Raw genomic sequence first — 22294 nt, forward strand, 5'->3', positions numbered from 1 at the left:
AATGCCGTGGAAGATTTTTTAGTAAGAACGAATAAACGAAAATCGATATTTCGGAATTGATCATTTTTCTCCTGTTTTTTGGGCTATTTTCAAATTTGAATCAATTTTTATTAAGACTTCCTTCTTCGTTGTCGCTCCATGTCCAGCGACGCGGTGACGTATTCTGCCCTGGAAATTCTCTCCTAATATTCATTTTCATTTTGTTTCGCTATTTAATCAAATGTTTTCATTTTTAAAAATTTTTGTTATCGGAGCACAGTTTCGTGAGCGTCTCGCATGCCCCGAATTTTCGTTGCTTCATATCACTGATATCGCGCACACGCCACACGCTCTGCTGGCTTGAGAATGTTAGCTCGAAGGACGTGCTCTGGGCTTCCTTTTCTCCGCAGAAGGCTCACGAACGAGGGCGAGAGAGAGAGAGAGAGAGAGAAAGAGAGAGAATTCCATGGGTGGAGCTCCGCCGAGGCACGCTCCGGAACGAAATAGGCGGAGTCGCGTTTTCCCACCGAGAATTTCTCCCCCTCGTCAATCCCTTTCCATAGTCTATGTACTCAGTGCTATGTACTATACCAGTTTCCCTGGAAATTCGGCCGAGCTCGTGCCATGCCCGACGTCGCTTGTTCCGATTCACCACGAAAGAGAGCGTTCTGTCATCCTCGTTTGTTCACATTTATAATTAGTTTAGTCCGAATTAAAAGCACGATTCTCATGAGGCAGAAAAAGTTGCTGAAACTCCGGTGAAAAATTTCAGCCCCGAGTATGAGGCGCCAATTTCGCCGAACTCTTAAACCAATCGGCGTTCACTCCGCGACGTTTGTCCTCCACAATCGCTGAGGCTCGTTCCTCCGGGAACCCACAATCTACTTTTCCAAGCGTGAGCTCCGCGTTGGAGTGAAAAATTGGCGCGATGCAATCTCCTGGACAAAACCTTTCTCGAGGGAATCCTTGATACTCCCTTAATTTCCCTTAACGAGGAAACTGATGCACGACAAAGTGGCGTTTTGTGAATATTTGATTATGAAAACGCCATAAAATGAATGAATACTTGGAATAAATTATTGCGGAACAGGAAATTCGAAATTTCGAGTTGAGCGACTATCCCGCTCCAGAATCGACGATCGTAAAAACGCAAGCTCGATGGTTGTGTCATTAAAAAATATGTTTCATTAATAAATTTGTCACTAACTAAAAACCCCAAATATCTGGGTAACGTCATCGGCGTGCCGCTTCTCGTATTTACATGGAGTTTGATTCTCCAGTTGGAATCCCATGGGAAAACACGTGTCATTGTTTTTACGGTTGAAAATCACTTCTGCCATCTGTCATATTCGAAGGCGATACTTTTCATCCAAAACAAAAGGATTTCGATGAAAAACGATGCTTCGTTTGAGGTTCAATAAAAGTTTTTGAACAATGTGTTTGGTGCGAGAGTTACGCTTCTGTGAATGGGGACCAGCAGAAAAGCTGTCTCTTCTCTTTCAGTCTCTTCCTCCATTCGCCTGCATTATCACAGCGATAATAATGATAATAACAATGCTAACGCTGTACGCACCTTACATTCTGTCACACGCGATGCACCCTATAAAAGATATTTTCGCCGGGTAGTTTCGTATTGCATCCTCGACACGTAAACCCACCCAAGTTTGCCCCTATCTGCGTGTGCGTTCGTGTGTTGATTTAATGCACCGAACAAATTTCACAATCCACGGGTATTTCCATGTATTGCGCCGGTTGCTCGAAATAACTTTCGGTTCGAATGTCTCCCGAAGATACAGACTCCGATGCATTTTTTCGATTGACAAAAATTTGTTCATCTCGATGGCTAAACAGGGCGTTTTCAGGCTGATAAAAATATATCACATATTCAGCGATGAAAAGTAAAGTTGTGCAAATGCGAGTAGGGACTCTCGGACAAGAGGATGGCGAAACGTTTTTTCTTGAGCTCATCATTTTTCCGTAATTCCAATGACTCTACAGACGACTAGTTCTTCAGAAAACTGAAAACGATCGGTTTCTCGCTTACCGGTGATTGGTCGATGGTTTATCGCGTCCAGCACAACGCGGCGTCCAACGCATGGAAAACTTGAATCAAGTAAGAAACCTACCGCGCGAGTAGCGTCCCGGGGAATGGTACAATCAACCGCGGGAAGAGAGAAAGTGGAGGTTAGCACTGGCACGGAATCTCCCGTGTAGCCATGCATTTTCACGGAAACGTGTGTACTCGCATTACCGTCAGTTCGTCCGTAGTCATGGTTACGGAGAAGGAATATCGTAGGTACGCAGAAGTATCCTCTTGTGAGGCACAGGTGTGCAGCGTTCGCCCCCAGCATCCACGTCTCTCCTCGCCTATTCGAGCGACTTACGTCTCCCATTCATATCCAAGGTTTTTTCACTCCGTTCGATTAACCCGTAGACACGACACTGGTTCAAATTCGCACGAACGAAAGTTTCAAGTGTCCAGAGCTTCAAAATTCCTTTCCTCAATTTGGCCGTTTTTCTATAAGAAAACGTGAATTCTCAATTATTTAGATCATTGTAATCGATTACTGAGGAATTTTCGCCCTTAAAAAGACTCGTTGTAAGATTAATTAAGTGTGACCTTAAAAGGAGTGTGGCGTCTATGGGTTAATCTTCCTTATAAAACCTGGCCAAATACAAGATTTATGCGCTCAACGACATTTCGTACCGATGACTGCGCTGTTTGTCCCCGATTGAAGAAATTCTTTGTGACATTTGTGCTGATAAAACAGAAGCGATTAATCAGTCACGAACGGACGGTTCTCTTAGCGACCTTTGACCAGCGCGTGATGTCAGTTACACTCTCGAGTGTCAATATAACCCCGCGACCACTCGGCCAGGAATGCTTTTGAACTCCGCCTAGAGAAGGGATATTTATTCGTAGGAAATTCCACATTAAATGTCGCGAGTCTTCTCCAGCGAGAAATTGGCCATGGGAATCGACGATCGCAATTTGTGGCTCGAGCAATGGGGATTGAAAAATTGGCGAGGAACAAGAAAATTGATTTTTCATTCGAAAAAACTCGATGAGAAGATCCAAGTATGGATATTACTGGGAATTTCCTCTCAAATCTTGCAATAACACACAGGAGTGTAGGAAGTATGCGTTAAAAATTGTTCATCTTTCCATATATAACGAATGAACGATTCTTACGAAGTTTATGAAAAACTTAGACAATAACAGTGAAGCATATAATGAAGGGTTGGGACAAAAATTCGAGACGATTGTCTTGCTAGTAATGCAGATATATTGGGCACAGGAGCACTTGTATCACCTCAAATCTGCTCATTTCGGCATCTCGTTTCTTCTTGGCTCGGCCCAACTCCCCTCACGGCTTTCTGTCTTTTTGAAAATACTTGTTTCTTTATCCATTTCCCTTTGCGCTCTCTAATTCGACTTTTTACACAAAAAACTAGAGTATTTTCGCCAGGGACGATTGAAATTCGGGTTTCGGTCAGTGACGAATCCCCGATCAATGAATGGCTTGTAATTTCATCCGCCAAAAGATAAGTTGGAAAAATGTATTTACAATTTCGAATGAATAACTTTGGCATTAATTTAAAGTGATTATATCTTTAATCAGGGAGTAAAAATCGACCCAATTGAGACACCCATAAAATACGATCCTTCGGGCACGATCTACCTTAAGCCCTTTCGATCCCTGGCACTCGATACATGCATTTGCAGACATAAATACAAACGTTCGACATATCTATGTCGGTGAAACGCGATGAAAGGGGGCGTGACGGAAGGGTGAAGTCTGGAAAGATATTCGTACAGGGCCATGAGACGAGCATGTGCATTTATATATATTGCTTGCCGCGACATTAGCATCCCCTGCCAAAGCAAAAGCTGGCTCTCAACATCTTCAACGACATCTTAGATCGTCGTCGTCGAAACAACCCACCCTCCCACCTGATTTTCATGTCGCCTTTATTCATAGACGTGCCTATCGAAACGCCTCGAGCAAAGGGGTGCGTTCTACAGTCTTCCAGATCTTCTCGCATCAGGCATTCTATGCATACCTCGCGTTATATATTGCCCTCGATGACTATGAATTTACAACGAACGCGTGAAACGTTCGACGTATATGCGGAACGAATCGTCCCAGGCGCGTTCGCACGTTTCATTTTTTCGGTGACGATTGTTACGGAATCATGGAAATCGAATGAGTCTGTAGAAGCGAGTCCGCTCGGTTGTGTCTCGTGAAAATGTTGCGGAAAAAGGGAAGTGAATTCAAACTGGACCGGAAGAAAATTTATAATTGCGTGCACGTGGACTCGATTTTTCAGGTTCATTTAAGGAAAAACTCCCATCGCGGCTACTTTTTTTAATAGCGAAAAGAAAAAAAGAACTTTGAAATCTGGATGTTCGAGTATAGTTCAAAACCAACCGAGATCTCGCTCGTCACAATGAGATCGATCAAACACCCACGCTTTTTGGATTGCGGCTCCGATTAAGCCTTCCGTCAAATCCGGTCAACCGATACTTTCAGCAGTTGGGTGATACGATGAAAAAATAGTTATTTTCGTTGAGGCCCGCGATGAACTTCCAATCATCGATTTTCTCTTACTTTTCGGGATATCGAGACTCGAGAGGCATTTTTTTCAGGCAAAAGTCTTTGGAAACGACGAATCGAATACTGTCATAATCTTTTTTCGGATAGCGGATAGAAAATTTGGCTTTCATCATTCTTTTTTTTCAGGGCTTCGAGAAATAACTGAATTACGTCACTTATACGGGAAGTGCAAGACTTCCAACCACTTTCACGTTTGCAAACAATTATCGAACCTGTTTTCCACGCATTATACAATAGTTTTGTGCATCAATGACTCCTCAATGAACCGTAGAATCTGATTTATCATCGAGCAGTTTATTTCTAGTGTGACTCAACGATTTTTCATCTTTCACGTTCTATTTGTATTTTTTATTTACACTTTACTTTCTCATGATTCGTGAAATTTTATCTGAATTGTTGAGTTGAAATTATTTACAGTTGGTTTCATCATTTTTTTTACACATCACCAGATTTTTAATTTTGTACATTCGTCGCCCGATGTACTCGTCGCTTTTGCATTTATTTGGCAACGTTTCCTTCCTTTGAACCAAACGTTTTTCGTGCATTACCATGATTTAGCAGATTCACTTCATTTTATTAGTCACGTTTGAAATAGTTGTATTTATAACCTTTAGTAACGAACTGCCCATTTTTCTTTCCACTCCAATCGAAAATGCCCTGCACCACGATCATCAAAAGTGGCCTCAATCCTTCGAATTACTCCCGTCTCTTCAGATTTCTTTCTCACACATTTCCATGGTTTTTCCAAACCTTGTGATCAATGAAACCTCGCCCATCGTCAATCAAGTGCGACCAACCTGATTTGTTTTTGTTCCTATTCATCGTAAAAGTCGTACAAAAAAAGGACAACGTTAGAAAAGTGCGTTTTGACCGATGTGCGAGCCTTGCCCACGGGTTTCCTCCGTCCTACGCTCCTGCGGGCGAGCCACGTGCTGCTGTCATTCGCACGAATCATATTATATACAGGAATGGTCGTACAGAGGTGTGGATATAAGCAGTATCGAGAGTCCGCGGCTTTTCTCACCCAGTTAATAAATATGATAATGGCGTGTAGCCTTGATGGGGTCTGAGTTGGTATCCGGAGGCCAAGGCTTGCAGAGAAAGTGAGAGAAAATACATTTTCGTTGGTTCCCTCGACTCTGCGTTTGCGAGAGAGATATGCCTGTATATAAAGAGTGACCAAACGCGTTATCGTTGGCGTCGTCGTCGTCGTCGTCGTTCAGGACGAAACTAGCCGCCCTGTCAGCCGCAGAAACGAACCCTCGTATGTCACACCACCGATCGACGCCCCTTCAAACTCTTCGCACTTATGCGCGCGTATATACAGCGTCACTTTCACCGACGTGACCATGGCAAATAAACTTGCTTGTGGTCCAGTGATGGCATCTCTCTCAGCCCATGTATGGCCCGGTGCTTTCGATTCTGAAGCTTGGAGGTTGCCTGATAGGGCAGCAGCCTCTTCGTTTTTCCAAGTTCGCGATGTTGCAAGTTTTTTCGCTTCTTTTTGGATGCTGTGAAAATTTCGAGTGGCTTTCACTTTTTTGGCTTTGAGAGTTTTGCTTGAGCGAGTTCTGGGACTGGAACGAGCGCTCGCTCCGGTTCGCTGACACTTTCTTTGATTTATTTGGCTATTCCGGAGATCGCGTGTACTCGAATACGATCGAAAACAATGTTTCGGTATCCAATAACCTATGAAAATGATTCTCGAAACGATTCTCGAACGAACGACGCGACTGATATCGAGTCGATGAGTTTGACCAACGCGAAAATATATTCGTAATGAATTTTCATCCAGCTTAGAATGAAAATACGAACATTGTACTTTCTTTGGTAAGTCTACGCGGGTTTAATCCCCACCTGAGCGTGTGCCCAGGTCGAGGAAGAATATCGGCTTACCTTAATAATCGAAGAGCGAAGGGGAGGCCCGCCAGTCGTAAAGCTCGTCGACTGTTGCGCCGGATTTCGCCAGTCAACCGAGTCAAATTTATCTTTCAACGAGGACGAAATCAGCCCCAACGACTTGTACCAGTTTGAGTATTAAGCGGGGGTGTTTCCATGGAGCTGCGATACGAGAGTGCGAGAGAAAGATCAAGAGCTTTACGGGAGCCCGCGTGCGTACATTTCGAGAGAGCAACGTTACAAAACGAACACGAGAGATGTAATGAAACATTCTTAGTATTATTGGCATCGAGAGCAGGTCCATCGGAAGAAATATAAATCCACGAGGAGGTATGAGGTGAGCAGTTGAAAGAAGCAAATGAAACTGTACCCATGAAAAAAGCTTCTTTTACCAGATAACTCGCATCAAGAATTTCGTCAATTCCAACGGAGATCTCTGGAAATTTTTTTTTCGAGTGCTACCTTGGAAGGTGGAAAAAAAATCGAAAAACAAAAACAAAATAACGACACCATGAAAAGGTAGGTGCATTAGTATTATTTTATTAATATTCTCTTTCCGTTATTTACAAAACTTTATAATAATCTCTAATTTTTGTCGATTTTATTCTTATAATCGTTTTATCTTATTTCACATTCCATTCGTTCTCACTAAAATCTACAACCGTTCAAACCACAATACAATATTCTCAAACGTTCTCTCATCGTTCTCGCTGTGTCAATATTTTCTTCACTTCTTTTCTTGCCATTTTTATTATTTCTTGTAACGGCGTGTCCACCCGCGCGTGTCTCGATGTCAGTGTGACCGTGTGTGTGTGCGTCGTGTGTGGGTGTGAGTGTTTCGTGTTTTCGCGTCGTGTTATTTCTTCTCGAATCTCGTCGTGTCGTCTTTAAATTCATTATACCAATATCAATAATGCTCATTCTCTCTAAACGTTATACAGCGTACACATAACGCGACTCTTTATCAAAATCTTTACGACGATTGATTCGTCGTCTCCGTGTCCGTCGCATCGATCCTCGTCGTTTCCTCTGCTATTTGAATAACCTCGCTACTTATTTATCCCTTCGAGTCCAAAAACGACGAGTATCACAATATTTACACAAGTCACAAATCGGGTTAATTCGTTACATCGTCATCCTAATTGTTTGGGCATGTGCGATTTCACAGTGCGCGTGCCTCGTCCGCGAATCCCTGAGACGCGAAAAACGAACTCGCGGAGAAGAAAGTTTTCCAATTTCAAGAATCACGCGATTCGCTCGCAGCTTTTTATTTCATCGACTCGTCGCATTCGTTTTTCGTTGTCTCAGTATCCTCCGTGAAATTCGACGGAGCGAGGCACTTTGAAAAATCTATAAAAAAAAATAAAAATAAAAATAAAAAACGATCCGGAAGGATGCAACTTTTTGCACGTTTTTTCAAACACTTTTCGTTACTTTTTGTTCATCGTTTCGAACGAAAAATACTCTCAAATACGGGGACGTTTTTTCACCGTGTGAAGAGAGAAAACTCTTCCTCATGCGTCAGAGCGAGAGCGTGTTTCGTACACTTTGTATAACAAAACACTGCACGCGGCGTCGCGTCTGCGTTCTCGAGTCTCTCGTTTGCAGAATCGTTGACCACGCTCGTGCTATTTCGACACGATATACGGTTACCATTTGCGCAATGAAACGTTGGATGTTAACGGCGAAGCGTTGAGTTCCTCTCGTGAATTCGAAACTCTCAGCTGCAGCGAGATGAACGCGCGGATAACCTTTGACAAAGGTGAGCCCAATTATCGCGCTCTTTTTGTCACGGTGATGAAGCGCGATCGCGGTAGTTATATGTAGCGAATATTCGAACAGACACTCCGTTAAATTGTCGCGAAGAGTCGAACGTTCGCCGACTACTCGAATGTAATCTCGATCCCGCGACACTTGACAAATTCCAATTTCCTGTGATTATCCTCGTGCTATCGAATTACGCGCGACGCTTCTCTGTCGATCGCGTTTCGATTTTTTCTCCTTTCCAACGGTTCAGCTACATTTGACTAACTTCGCGACAGTTTTATTTGTCAATTCGAAGCCTACTTTTATTGGAACGAACTTTGGAGAAGAGCCTCGTGCTAAAAGAGCGGAGAAAAATCATCGCGCGTCTTATTAAGATTTCATTTTAATAAGGCACAATTTATATGAGTCGAAATGCTAGAATCGTTATTTTAGACTAATCGATAAAGGTTTCGTATCATTATTTCGATCATTGTTGGGAGCTTAAAACTCGTTTTCAGGATCCTGTGTGCAGTTTATTATAAAAGATAATCCGATAACGCGATTCGACTCAAGGTGTGTGAATTCTATTCGCAGTTTTTCTCGTTACGTTGAATTCGAATGTCTGTCAATCTAGGCTTTCTCGTCGTTGGATTCTCGTTTAATGTTCAATCGCTTTTTCATGAATTGCATTAAAAAACGGACCCATATCGATCTTCTAGCTCGTTCGGATCTCTCTCCTCTTTTCTGCAATTCCTTCGTCTTTTCTTCGCGATTACTTCTTCGCTCTTACGAGCGCCGAATGCGCAAACGAAAGGAGATTGCGGTGCCGTTGTTTCGTTAAAACTCGATCAAAACGTTCGGACAATTTTTCCCGTCGGTTTTCTCTTTCTGGCCACTCGATTAATTTGTCTCGCCAGGAAATTAGACGATGCACAAATCCCGATTTCTCGCGCGCAACTCGATTTCGGCTGCAAGATTGACTCCTCAAATAAGTGATCGTTCGGTTGCGAATCGCATCGGCTCACGAGAGCCTTTTAATTCGGTGCCACTCTGTACAAAGGTCATTAGTTCGTTCGGTACGTTGGCAGTGACCCGGAGGTTCATGGACTGTCGTCAGGTATTGCGTACCACGCAGCCGGATCCGCGGCGAGGGCCCATGGGCCTGTGACGGAGGAATTGGCGTAGGCCGCGGCCCCCGCCGCGGATGGCGCGCACTACCAAGCCCTACCCTGCAACGGAAGGTAAGCTCCGCACTGCGCTTGTTGCTGTTGTTGCATACCCTGTTGACCGCCGGCTCTCGCGTATGAACAATGCTGCAAGCTCTGGCTCGAGGACATTACGTGACTCACGCCGACAACCGAATGATGCGAAACCGATGCGGCGTGGTGAGAACCGTGCGGACTCGATGCCGCTGTCATGTGGGGCGCTGGGCTCGCCAGCGCTGCGCTTGGACCGCCTCGACTACCTTCGTTACCGCCCCCGCTCCCGCAGGGCTTTCCATCCTTCACTAATACCGGAACTGCCACGCGCCTCGGCGAACTTGCGCTCTGTAACAGAAAAAGAAGACAAAATTATTAAGGGAGCTCCTTATTGGCGATTATCCGTTCAGGGGGAGGGGGAATTTATTCGAGAATTCGCTGCTTCCGTCGTTCCTTTCAACTGTATCGCCTTAGCGGGAGTTATCGAGCCAAAATACTCGGCATTCGATAAGATTCTTCGAATCCCATTAATGAAAATCTCTTAGTTTCTCCATGCCGAGTTCGTTGGTGAAATCGTATTTCGAGTATCGTCGTACAAATTAAAAGTTCAAAAAACCAAATACAAATTCGCCGACGAATAATTTTTTTACTGACAAATTGCGCGAGCTTTCTTCAGAATTATTTATCCTCAATTTATTAAACAGGAATGTGAAACAAATTTATCGATAACTATATCCAAACTTGCTCAGCATCGACTCAGTACCTTAAGGCTCAGTACGATATTCTTGGGACAAATGAAAAGTAATCTGTAAAAATTGACACCTGGAGTACATTTGGAAGTTCTGCGTGTCAGATAAAAAATGTTCATTTCCATAGAAAAATTTCATTTCGTTTACACTTTCGGAGGCGTTACACGTTGTGCGTAATTTTTTCTACGGAGCTCGAAAAAAACAAAAATATATTTCCCGTATAGAAATATATCGAGGTTCAAAGGTACCGTTTTTCTCATCTGACCGTAGCGGTTGGCAGAAAACTGAGGAGCCAAACCTGTAGTGCGTTGCAGAGGAAATTGACGAATTGGCAATCGATACATCAGCCTAAAATGAAAAATAAATGAAGAAGGAATGTTAATTCCCCGGTATTGCTCGAGCGTGAATCGGCGAGGCGTAAAACGCAATTGGGAATAATAATGTGTGCTCTATAAATAGGGTACGTACACGGTATAAAGTAAACAGAAACGAGGGGGTTACGCGTCGTGAAGAGATTCGAGAGACTAAAGCCCGTTCTTAAGCTGCTGTGTTCCGAACAAACAGAGCGTCGTTCGTTCCTCGAGTACACGTGCACACACTTTCACGACGATTCTCGTAAGGACAATGAGCGTAGGAAATATTAGTTAAAAAAACGTACCAATAGTACGTGATCGTGTGGTCGAAGAGTCCTAAGGTGGAGAAACTCATTACCAACAAATATATTCAAATTGACTACCGTCGAGGTCCACACGCTCCAGAGGAGAAAACGACTGCAGGAGAGAAGAAGGAAAGCACGAGAAATCCTCCGAGAACGTAGAGCCAACATTTACGTTTCGGGGACATCTCTCCGAGACGTTTCCGATCATTCTTTCCAACCTCAAACCATTTCTGAGTGCTTCCGAGCATGCTCCTGTGTCTAAAACATATTTAAATGCTACTTCACTCATTCGAGTGTATCAAGAATTGAGGAATTTTCGACTCCACCATATTCGATCGATTCCCTAATTATTTCCAACCAACAAATCGAGCATTTTTCTCAAACCTAACGAGACGATCCCCCAGCGCAATGCCAAGACTCGGTTATTTTGCCTGTGAAATTTTTCCCTCCACGAACTTTCCTCCCGTTTTCCCTGTGTGCATTTCCCTCGAGTCCGGAGTACACGATTGTATATACGTTGTATGACAGGCGATGGCTTTCCTCCTCTGTCCCTTTCCCACCCCGGCGCTCGGTATGCCAAACAGAAGCGATGACGAGAGCGGATAGTTCTCGTTGGGATGAATCGGACTCTCTCTCTCTCTCTCTGCACACTGCATTGACGGACACACGCACACGTACATTTACGTGTAAGAGGTTGATAGTATGTCCATAGTGGATACCTGCGCGCCCACCGGCGAAACCACTCAGCTGTATCAACATCGAATACACGACATTCCTCTTCGATCTCTTCGACTCGCTCTCCGCGAGAGAAGTTGCCCCGCTCTAATAACAAACGCTCTTCAATTGTGTAGCCAGTGTACGCGCAGAAGCTTCCCTCGTTCACCACTATCGCTGTGGCGACGAATGTCAGCGAGCGAAAAGACGAGAAACGACGTTCGATAAAAACGCTGTCAAAGGATACGATTCAATCTTCTTATAGATTTGAAAAAAATAATCCGCCAAGTTGTTCGCAGAGTATTTTGCGCGATCGAGTCACCACCGGACGACGCGTAAGACAATATTTATTGTTTGTTTCTCTTCGATCCGAGCATCTACTTCGGCTCGCAGTTGTTTTTTCAAGCCAAGCAAAAGGGACGAAAACTCGGAATGATTTTTTTTAAATCCCGTTTCGTAACTGCTTGGCCTGGCTATACTTTTTTTTTTTAATTTTGTTTGGATACACATTTTGAAGACACGTCTTCAAATTCTGGATCCGTCTATAAATTCTGTAATAATGTATAGAGAATTACGAAATATATGCGCGAACAATTGAACATTTCAATAGCGTTATTGGAGAGCTCTTAAGCGGACTTTATACGCGAGCACTAATGCACTTTAATGTTCCGGAACTTGGAGCGGAACATCTCAAATGTGTAAGCAATTTCTCAGTGATTTACCGGGCTCGTGTATATTGATGCAGGCATATAGATGCGTTATAATATGATGGTCGCGCGAGCCCAAGAGCGCTCCGTCGTACAATCTCAGAGGCTAAGTGCACCGTTGCAACGCACTTCACAGGCTGACAAAGTGACGATGATTACCCTAAACGTATATTACGTACGGCGTTGAGCGCACGGCGGCGGCGCGCGTCACGCGTCACGCCACTTTATCCACTTCAACACGCGTTAAACGATTTCCGGCGAAAATCATGCTCCTTCTATGCACACGTATATAAAGCAGCACATACTTACAGCCGCAAACGCATATTTATCGGACGGTACGTAGGTGCGATCTGCATCAAACTTGTGCGAGAATTACGCAGCCGCATGGACGTGTTGCGCATGTAAAAATGTAGGTGCGTTGGAAGCAAAGCCTCGCAAAATAACCTTCGCGGTGATCGCCGCGGTCTCATCGTATCGAGGGATCCAGAGCTCTCCTGATATTCTTATTTTCGTTTGATCGATAACAATTTAAGGAAGAGTCACTTAATTGGGATTGGGAAAAAGCAATTGAACTTTTTTGCTCTTTTGATGATCAGAGAAAGGACTGAAATTTATTCTCGCAATTGTTGAAATAATGTGTAACTTGTTTGTTGAAATTGGTGCATTTTTAAGGGGCTCCTGCTTTAGGAAGTCTAAAAAATCGAAAGTTTTGGGGAATGTTTTTAGGATGGACGGAAATAATTCACTATAGCGAACTTTTCGGTATTGTTTTGAGGATATTTCAAAAGTACGAAAACATCTTTTTTTGTGGGGGAAATATTAATTTGTACGTGCGGTTCATGCGCCGAGTCTGAATGCCGAAGTTTCACAGCTGCGTACGATGTAGAGATCGTAATTATTGTATGCAACGCGAAAATTCCAATTTCTTTTTTTTTTCATGTTTTTTCCTTTTATGCGAAGCTATAAAAACCCGAAAAAATTGCGAAATTCTATGTTTACAGCACCTTGAAGTTCTTCTTTAGAAGTGTTTTTGTTTCAAACTCGCTAAACATACAGAATTTCGCAATTTTCTTGGGTTTTTATCATATGGAAGAAAAATTTATGAAAATGGAAAAAAACATTTGGAATTTTCGTTCCAGACAATAATTACGGTCTCCAAGTTGCACGCAGCTGAGAAATTTCGACAATCAGACTTTGAGTATAAAACATGCAGTATTTCGCACATTAAAACAATGTTTTTGTGCGATTGAAAAATCCTTGAAACTATAACAAAAAGTTCGCTATGGTGCGTTATTGTCGTTTATCGAAAAGCATTCCCGAAAACAAACGATTTTTTTTACTTTTTGAAGCAGAACTCCCCCTTGATGCAATGACAGCGGTTGAAATACTTTCGTAATAAAATCGTCAAGCAAAATGTGATAACAGCCATTTTCTATTTATATGCGTATGCATATCTATATTTTAATCCAGCTGGCTCATGGTTTTGTCAAACCTTCCACTGTTTGTCTCGTCATTACTCGTTAACCTCAAATAAGTGTTTTTCTTTTTTCATTTCCAAGTCATTTTCGTCAGTAACAAGGCTTTCTCAAAAGATCACTGATGTCCAAGAACATTATATTTTCTTATTCTCGTTTTCGGCTCTTTAAAGTTGGGAGGATCCTATTTCATGAAATCCTATAATAATTCTGGGAATAGATGCACGATGTATATTTTTAGCACATTTCTAAATTTAATTTCTTAAAGTTGGTATTATCGATTTCCATTAGATTCGCCTGATCTTTCTGGAACGATGATTATTCAATTAAAAATTTGTTTCCATTCGATAAACTATTTTTTCTATCGTCTACAACATCCAGCAAAAATTTTCTTCACCAAATAAAAATCCGTTCGAACGGACGGAAATGTAATTGACTCAACAGTTCTTTTGTCGAGTGAACTATAAATCTCATTTGACATTTCAGAAAAAATAGAGCTGCATCCAGCACCCTATTTTTGTTCAGCCGAATGAATTTTGTTCGATAAGTGTGAAAATCAGTAGAACCTCCTTCGGTATTTTTCTTTCATAACGTTACTTCTATAAAAATATTACGTTTCCATCACAGTGGAATTCGGAAGAGAGTAAAATGGAATTTTCCCTGCACCTCGACTTCTGAACTGCACACAATCGTTGCTTTATTCACCACCTCGTGTAGCAGCCTCATAACATATTCAAAATTATTGAAAATTTATCACGATGAGATTCCAGTGACTCGGATATAGAGCCAGAACTAACGTGCAAAAGGACACGGAGGCCGTGTTATACCGAACGCATTAATACTCGGCGATTACGTCCTTTGCTTGTCTATAATGGCTGATATGTCTATACGATAATTGAAAAAACTCTGGCCGTCGGTACGGTTCTTTACTTCGATGATACTCCTGGAAAGAAGGCACTTCCGCTAAGAGGATATGCTTCGAGTAAATGGGATTGCACTCGCTCTTGAGAAAAGTAAAAAAGAGAGAGAGAGAGAGAGAGAGAGAGAGAGAGTGAGTGGATAAGAGAAGAGTCGAAGAAGAAAGAGAGGGAGGAGAAAGATGAAAAAAATAAACTATTAACGTCTGAAAAATTGCGATATAATAATTTAGCAAAGATCACTGACTTTGTCTGCGAGAGCTTTTCGCCCGTAGCCTGGTCGTATGAAAAGCTCCGCCGGGGCAAGCCTCCGCCGAAGAGGAAAAGTGCCGGAGACCGAGAGGGCAGAAAAAAGGGGAGAGGAGAGGCTTTAAGGAGTTGCGCAGAGAGCCGAGAACAAAGAAAACCGAGACATTCAACGATATTTCGTTGAGTCGTACTCTCGCTGATGAAGGGTTTCAATGAGGAGGTTTTATAACGCTACGGCGCTGCCCTCGAATATACTAGAGAGCCTTTTCCAAATACCGATATTTCAACGTCGGCACGTAATCGAGAAAAAAGATTTTTTGTCCTTTGATACGTAGCTCAGTCTATAATTACAGGTGCATAGATTAATTATTATTTTTTTTTCAAGGATTTCCATTCATCGGCGCAAAAGCACGGAAACAGGAACGCAGAAAGTCGAGGAGAAATTTCGATTTTCCAGGATCTCGCAGAATCCTGTACGAATTTAATTCGTTCAGTGCTCACCACTCGACCAAAAGATTTTTATTCCTAATCCTGCGATATACTTTTCTCGATGAATTTTCCACCAACATTTCCTCCCACATTTATTTCCGAGAAACTTGTAATTCGTCATACAACGAATTCGAATCGAGGTTTCACGAAGCACAAAAAACTCGAGGAAAAAAGGACGGGACTCTTCGCACACGGCTAATGCAGCAAAACGTTCTGTTCTCCCCTTTATTCCGGGGCGTGTAACTTTAGTGTTTTTGCAAATGGAGTTTATGCACAGATATTCTGGCTAAAAATGTCGGATATGAATCTTAAGGGTCCTTTAAATATCGCAGGCTTCGAGTATTCTCTCATTCCTTTCTCCTGCAGCCTTTATCCAGCATCGTTTCTTTTTTGCTTCTGCGTACCCGCGACGAAGAAACCAGGTGGTACTGCTGAGCTTGACTGTACTCGGTAGCGTTTCAAGATGGCGACTGAGAGACCTCGAGAGGCCGTTTCCGCACCACCCCACGACCTCGTTCTCTCTTTCTCTCCCTTGCATCGATGTCGTGTTCTTTCTCGCTCGCAGCTCTCATATACTTTCGTCCTCCTATTTTTTCACTCGCCAATGCGTATACCTATACGCGGAGGCCTCGCTCCCGCTCGCGCTTCCACTCGACATTTTTTTACCGCTGCGCGAGAGTGAGAACGAGAGAATAAGAAACAGAGAAGTGCAGTATGAGGCAAGAAGGGAGAAGAGAGAGAGAGAGAGGAAAAGAGAAAAAAATAAAGAAGGAGAGGAGAGAGCCGAGGCACGAGAAATGGAATAAAACGAACGATAAAGGGGAAAAATCTGAGCCCACTACGAACGCGAGACATGCACGCTTGTCGCTCCTGCGATGGCTTCTGGCTCGCTGATGCCAGAATATTATGAGTCTGCTCCTCGGTGCGTTTATGAACGCGATATTTAAACTTTGTCATCTATATATCTGTACATTAAATCGTAGCCGGGTTTGTGTATGCTTATACACGAGTTAGATGTGCTCGTGCCTCAGCAATGTGCGTCATACACGATTTTTATTTATATTAAACAGAGAGGCCTGGCGTGCGCACACTCTATATGTTCCTTGGGAATAGGTGAGGCGTTACGAAGCACACGGTTTACGGAAATTTTCCGGATTAACGTGCCGGTATTAAAAATGCATAAATACTCTAAGCTCTCGTTCCCCTAGAGAGAATTTTATGAAAACCGAGAACCGTGAGAATTCATGAATATCATTCGCATCCAAGATTCCTTTGGCTCTGATGAAGAGGCCCTTGAAAGCCTCCCTTGCCTTTTCGTCATCGCCTCGTCGTTATCATCATCTCCGAATTTTACGTCTTTCAGCTCTCTCGAGAGATTCCGTGATTTTGTCGATTTTTCGCGTCCCGAGGGCGCACACGCCGAGACAAATTTCCGTCGGGAGCGCGATTTTAGAATCCGGGAACTCGCGCTCGGGGAAAAGTCAAACGACGATAAATGCCTCCTCCAATGAATTTCCCATTTTCGCGTAGGCTGCTCAAGGAAAAATGGGATTTCAATTGAAAATCGGAAGTTGCCACTGCGCTTTAAATATTTTCAAAAGAGCCCGATCGTCTCGAGAAAAGGGGGGAAAAATCAGGAGAGCGTAACTCGTTTCACGAGGAAGCGACGCTTATCGCGAGCGATCTCTATTGTTCGCCGGAAGTAACCGTAACGTCGTTACTGTTGAATCGACAGAGAGCACAAGGGTATGTTATGCGGTCTATTGTCGGGGTTGAAATACGCGAGCATGTGTAGGCCCTCGGGCGTCGGAGAAGGCGGGCAATCGCAATTACACGTATCGTCGGTTTCCCGATCTAGATACGACTCGATGGGGCCTCCCTACCAGAGAAAAAGAAGCATCGTATAAACAAACCGCCACCGCACCAGTCGCCGTCATCGTCGTTGTATGCGGAACCTCCGCCGCGCGTCGGCGTTGCAATTGAAATCGAGGCCTGGCCCGAGCAAGGAAAAAGGAAAGAAAAAATATCGAGGCCAGAGCGAACCACCCTCTCTTTTCGCTCTTTTTCTCTCTCCCTCCCTCCCGCTCTCTTTGGACTCGAGAGCTAACGAGTAAATTATGGGGCGGCTGCTCGTTCGGGCACGCGGTAAAAATTCACCAGTAAAACTCACCGCCCATACTTATATACACGCCGTTCAAGATCGAGCCCCTAGATTACTTTCAGCCCCATTGATCCCCTCATACATGCGCGCACGAATCTGTGTGCATGTGTTTTGCTGTGTTTACGCTCCTCTGTGCCTCTATCTTACAATCGTCGATCCGACGTCCCATACAATACATTGAAGTTCCGCTAAACACCGGCGCGAATCTATTGGACATTGTTGTATCAATTTTTACGGAGCTTGCACAATCGATACGAGAATTTAGCTTGGACAGAGGCACACGTCTCGATGCGGGATTCCGTGAGGTGATCCTGGGGACCAAACGGACGAATAAAGTCCGCTAATTTTTCGAGAAAATCGTGTAGTCAAAAGACTGTGTTTTGAGGAAAGGATACTTTCGTCGTTCGTGGTGGCTGAGTCATCGCACGAAAGTTACAATTTCGTGTGCATTGTGGGGTCTCTAGAATGATCGTTATTTATATTTGTGATTACACAGAGTTTGTGAGCGTTGGACGCATGGAAAAGCGTGGCAGTTCGCGGTGGGGTTTTTTAATAGAAGGGTTGAAATTATGAATTGTGTTGGGGAAAGTAAGTTTTACATTTGTCTTAGAATTTCGTAATTTTTGTTAAAAGTGTTGAATTTCGTCGGTTATTGAAATTCTAGTTTGTCAGATCAGGGAAATGGTGTGCGACGAAGATACATGCAAAGTGGTTGGAAACTCGTTCGATCCCATACGAAATTTCTAAGGAATGGAAATTTTAAAAATAATCTTTCACAATATGAAACGACGTAACTGAAATGAATCACGACGTTTCTCAAGTATCGAATAACTGGAGTTTATTTTAACGTTTATAAACGATCTCAAGCTCTAGTTGAGAGGAAATAAAATTTCGCAAAGTTTGACGAATCGAGCAAGTAAAAGAGGGAGGGAGGGTAAATATGAAGATAAGAATCGCGATGTGTCGCGATTTAATGTATGCCAAGGGGTGAGCGGAGACTACAGCGTGCTCGTGCATACATCCACTCGACCACATCTGGCAGGGAGTTTTATCGAAAAAAGATTCGACCTTCGAGATTCTTCGTGATTTCATCTGCAGCGAGCGACTGAGAATATTTCATTTCCATTTTTTCGTGCACGTACACGTAACGCCTCTCGACGTACATGTAAAATAGATTTCGAGACAGAGCACGCGTGCGGATGAAAAAAAATGTCCACCGTGATTGCTATCGCCGTGTTTTTTGCATTTTATGGAGAGCGAAACGTGAGTGGAGAAAAATTCGTGATTTACCTGATTTTGTGCGTTTTGCTCGGCCATGGCTTTCTCCTTCGCTTGTCTCTTGCACTTGTATCGATGATTTTGAAACCAAATTTTAACCTGCAACAAAAAAATTGGATTTTATTCATGCGTTGATCAAAAATGAAACGTCTTATTTCGATTAAACGAAAATACTGCGCTGGGCTGCTTCACGAGAATCATCGAAACGACCAACTTCTTCGATGTCAATTTTTTGAGAATTTGCTTTCTTGCCTCTCTATCAGTTCCTCCATCCAAAAGATCAACGGCGCAATTTTACTTGCTGTAGAAAACTAGCGCGTCAATGTTGTTGTTATCATTGGGATTTTTTGACGTAGCCAACTCGGGTGAGTCTCGTGAAGCCTTGCTTACGCATAGTATTTCGTTGTTTTCGTAGGACCGAAAATTCGTTCTCTTTCTCATTCATCCCATTCATTCTCCGAAGCGAAGTTCTGCGTGGACCCATAATCCGCGTTAAACGTTTCAACCTCGTGTGTTCCTCTGACGTCTCTGTTACTTTTCGTACGCATTTTTCTGCTTTTCCAAGCCCGAGTGGGCCCGCGCGAGGGTCGAGAGGCGAGAAAATCTCGAGGAAATGATTTCCCCGAGGAAATGATTGGTGCGCTCATAATTTCGTTCATTCTACTCTTCCCAACGTTCTTTCGAGCGTGTACACGAATTAATACATAAAAAATGTAGTTTTCGAGTTGCTCCGAGGCTTCGATCAATGAAATATCTGAGGCCAACCACAGAAACGATTACGCGCGCATTTTCGTTCTCGCTTTTTTCGTGACCGGTCGAGCGCGAGTTTTTTTCGGGAGCGCTCCACTGTTGCCGTACCGACTACGTACGGATTCACTTTGAAACGCGCTTTCCCTTTTCCTCCTTCTCGCTCTCTCGATCTTTCTCTCCCTCTCTCGAAAACCGCTTTTACGGCAATTGAACGCGATTAGGTAAGCCTAGCGTGCCCGTGTGTCTGTGTGTATGCTTCCGAACGAAAATCGGATCAGCATCTGCTTATGACAGCCCGGACGCGTTATAATCCTTGCGCATATAGCACGCTTTTACTCGCTCCTCATTCACACAATGCACTCATTCACAATGCACGAGATGCGCGCTTTTTTACAACTCGCGTACCCTCCCAGCCTCGTATATTTCTATTATCTTCTCTCAGCTCACGCACTCAGACTGAAAAAATAGTAAAGCAAAGATTTTTGCGTTCGAATTCTTCGGTAACGATGCTTTGACACTTCGTTTATTAAGTTCACTCCAAATTGGCTTTATCAAATCGTGAATCTTGTATATATTTTTTCATATTTTTTTCTCAACTTCATTGTGAGTTTTGACTGTCGAGCATTAAACCAATAATTCACTTCCTTCGACTATTTTTTTTCGCCCTTGTTCACACTTCCGAGCAAGATCGATGGAAAGTGGAGGATCGTCGTTGAGACTATCTCGAGAAGCCAACGATCCGAGGTTCAAAAAGTCCTGCGGCACGCGCCAATCGCAAGATAAACATCTTTGAATTATTTTCTTATTGTTTTCCTGTGAGTTTCCAAGATTTCGATCTCAATAGAAACGAAAATCGCTCGATCGGGTTGAATAAACTCGAAGGCCGGCTTTGGATCCATAGAATTCGAAATTTACTTCCATGACTCCGGAGCTCACGGTTTTAATGAAGTTTTCAATATTCCCTGGGGGATCGTATTTTTCAACGAAACTTTTCGACATTTTTTGAAAAAACCGAGAGTCGGAGGCCTTCGATGAAAGAGCAGTGAGTCTTCACATGCGTTTAAATGCGTCAGATCGAAAAGGCCGTGGGGCAAAAATGGTCGGAGCGTCTCAATTGTTATTTTAAGGGAGCACCAGCCGTCGGACCAGCGCAGTTGGTCCATCAACTTTCCTCTCGGTTTATCTACCGTTTTCTTTCTCTCTGTGAATCCGACAGGAAAAGCGGTACTGCGGTCTGTAAACATTGCTCGAAGAGTCCAAAGCATCAGCGGAGAATAATGCTTAGAAAGGAGAAAGAAGCGATCGATGTGTATACGCATGTACGAGCGCGATATGATCTCTCGTGACTCTCGAGAGATGTATTTCCTCGCTATTACACGGACATGAGAGCTCGTCCAGAAACGTCATTGGGTCGCGCGCGTCGAGGTCAAGATAAAAGCAATACTCCATTTTTCCGCGGCAACGGTGTAGAAATAATTGTTCGAACGAAAACTTGAGTAGGCATCGATGGAAATCGTCTCGGACGGGAGAGGAAACAACTCCGTTTTTCTCAGTCCGCATCAACGTGAGTTTGAGCGATGACGTAAAAAAGCGAATTCTCTGGGCACCAGAAACCTATTCGCCCATTCCGGGCCACCCAACTTTCTGTCAACTTTTCGAGCCTTTCGTATATATTTTAGACATTCGAAAAAGCGTAAACTCCTCGTTTCCGTTGAGTGGTAATCTCTCCTTCTCGAGTAGGATTTATAAATACTTTGGGTATGTATAATACAGCTGAAACGTGTGCTATATACCTGTCCGGTGTGTACCATGTGTGCACAGTAGTCATCTTCAAGGTTGAGTGAAGAGTTTGCCCCCCCTTTTTTACCGTTTCAACTGAGAATCGTATGCCCCCCATTTATTTTCTGCTGTTAGCAAAAAGAGGAGTTTTATTTTTCCACACAATGTTTCGTTCGCTCTGTGCGTGGGGCACACATGGGGATGAGTTTTCAATTTGCGTACGAGCATCAGGATCGCGGGGGTGGGAGAAACATTAAAGAATGAAAGGGAGAAAAAAGTAATTCGTTGGGTGCCCGGTAGTCGCAGCCCTGGTCTCATTTCTCCGCGTAAAAATATAATAAACGCTCGCCGCGTGCTCGTTCCCACCTCGAAGGCGATCTCAGGGAGGGTTTCTTTTCTGCTGACGTAGAAATCTGCGGGCTCCTTTCGTCGAGTGCAGGTGAGCGTAAGCTTAGCCGTGCAGCAGTCTCGCGCTGTGTTGACTTTTCGGTGGGTACCTTCGAAGATCCTCAGTGCACACACACGCACAGGCGCATTTTCATGCAGCCCGGAGTCGAGAGTCAGAGCGAGCGAGAAGCGACGAGTCAGGGATAAAAACGAAAAAGCGCTCGGAGCAATACCGCCTGGCTCCGGGGTCCACGAGAAAGTTTGTTTAACGCCAGTCCCGCTGGCACGGTGGGGGGCCCCCTTCGAGTTCGACTTCCGATTAACTTGGGCGTGATGAGGTCTAAAAACCACAACGTTTACGTCCTCTCTCGCCTAGGGAGAAAACAGCAGGTAGATCAACGAAACGCCTACCATTCAAGTTATTCTTTTCGAGCTCATGCGCTGCCACTTTCCTCTAATATCTTCATTGCACTTATATTTCTATATCCATCGATCCGTCTGTTTACCCCCGGACGTGCTAATAGACGCGGTAAAATCTG

General features: G+C 43.7%; 1 protein-coding gene across 2 annotated transcripts in view; it reads right to left on the reverse strand.

Moving 5' to 3' along the window:
- Positions 1 to 7017: 7017 nt before the first annotated feature.
- LOC122409351 (homeobox protein Nkx-2.4-like) overlaps positions 7018 to 22294 on the reverse strand; it is a 34034-nt gene continuing 18757 nt past the window's right edge. For both annotated transcript variants that reach the window (XM_043416840.1, XM_043416839.1), the window contains exons 3-4: positions 18852 to 18938; positions 7018 to 9790 (exon numbers count right to left, since the gene is read on the reverse strand). In XM_043416840.1, the coding sequence (XP_043272775.1) occupies positions 9458 to 9790; positions 18852 to 18938 (420 nt within the window). In that variant the 3' untranslated portion in view covers positions 7018 to 9457. The remainder of the gene's footprint in view (positions 9791 to 18851; positions 18939 to 22294) is intronic.

Source organism: Venturia canescens, chromosome 4 (assembly GCF_019457755.1).
Source record: "Venturia canescens isolate UGA chromosome 4, ASM1945775v1, whole genome shotgun sequence".
Lineage (NCBI taxonomy): Eukaryota > Metazoa > Arthropoda > Insecta > Hymenoptera > Ichneumonidae > Venturia > Venturia canescens.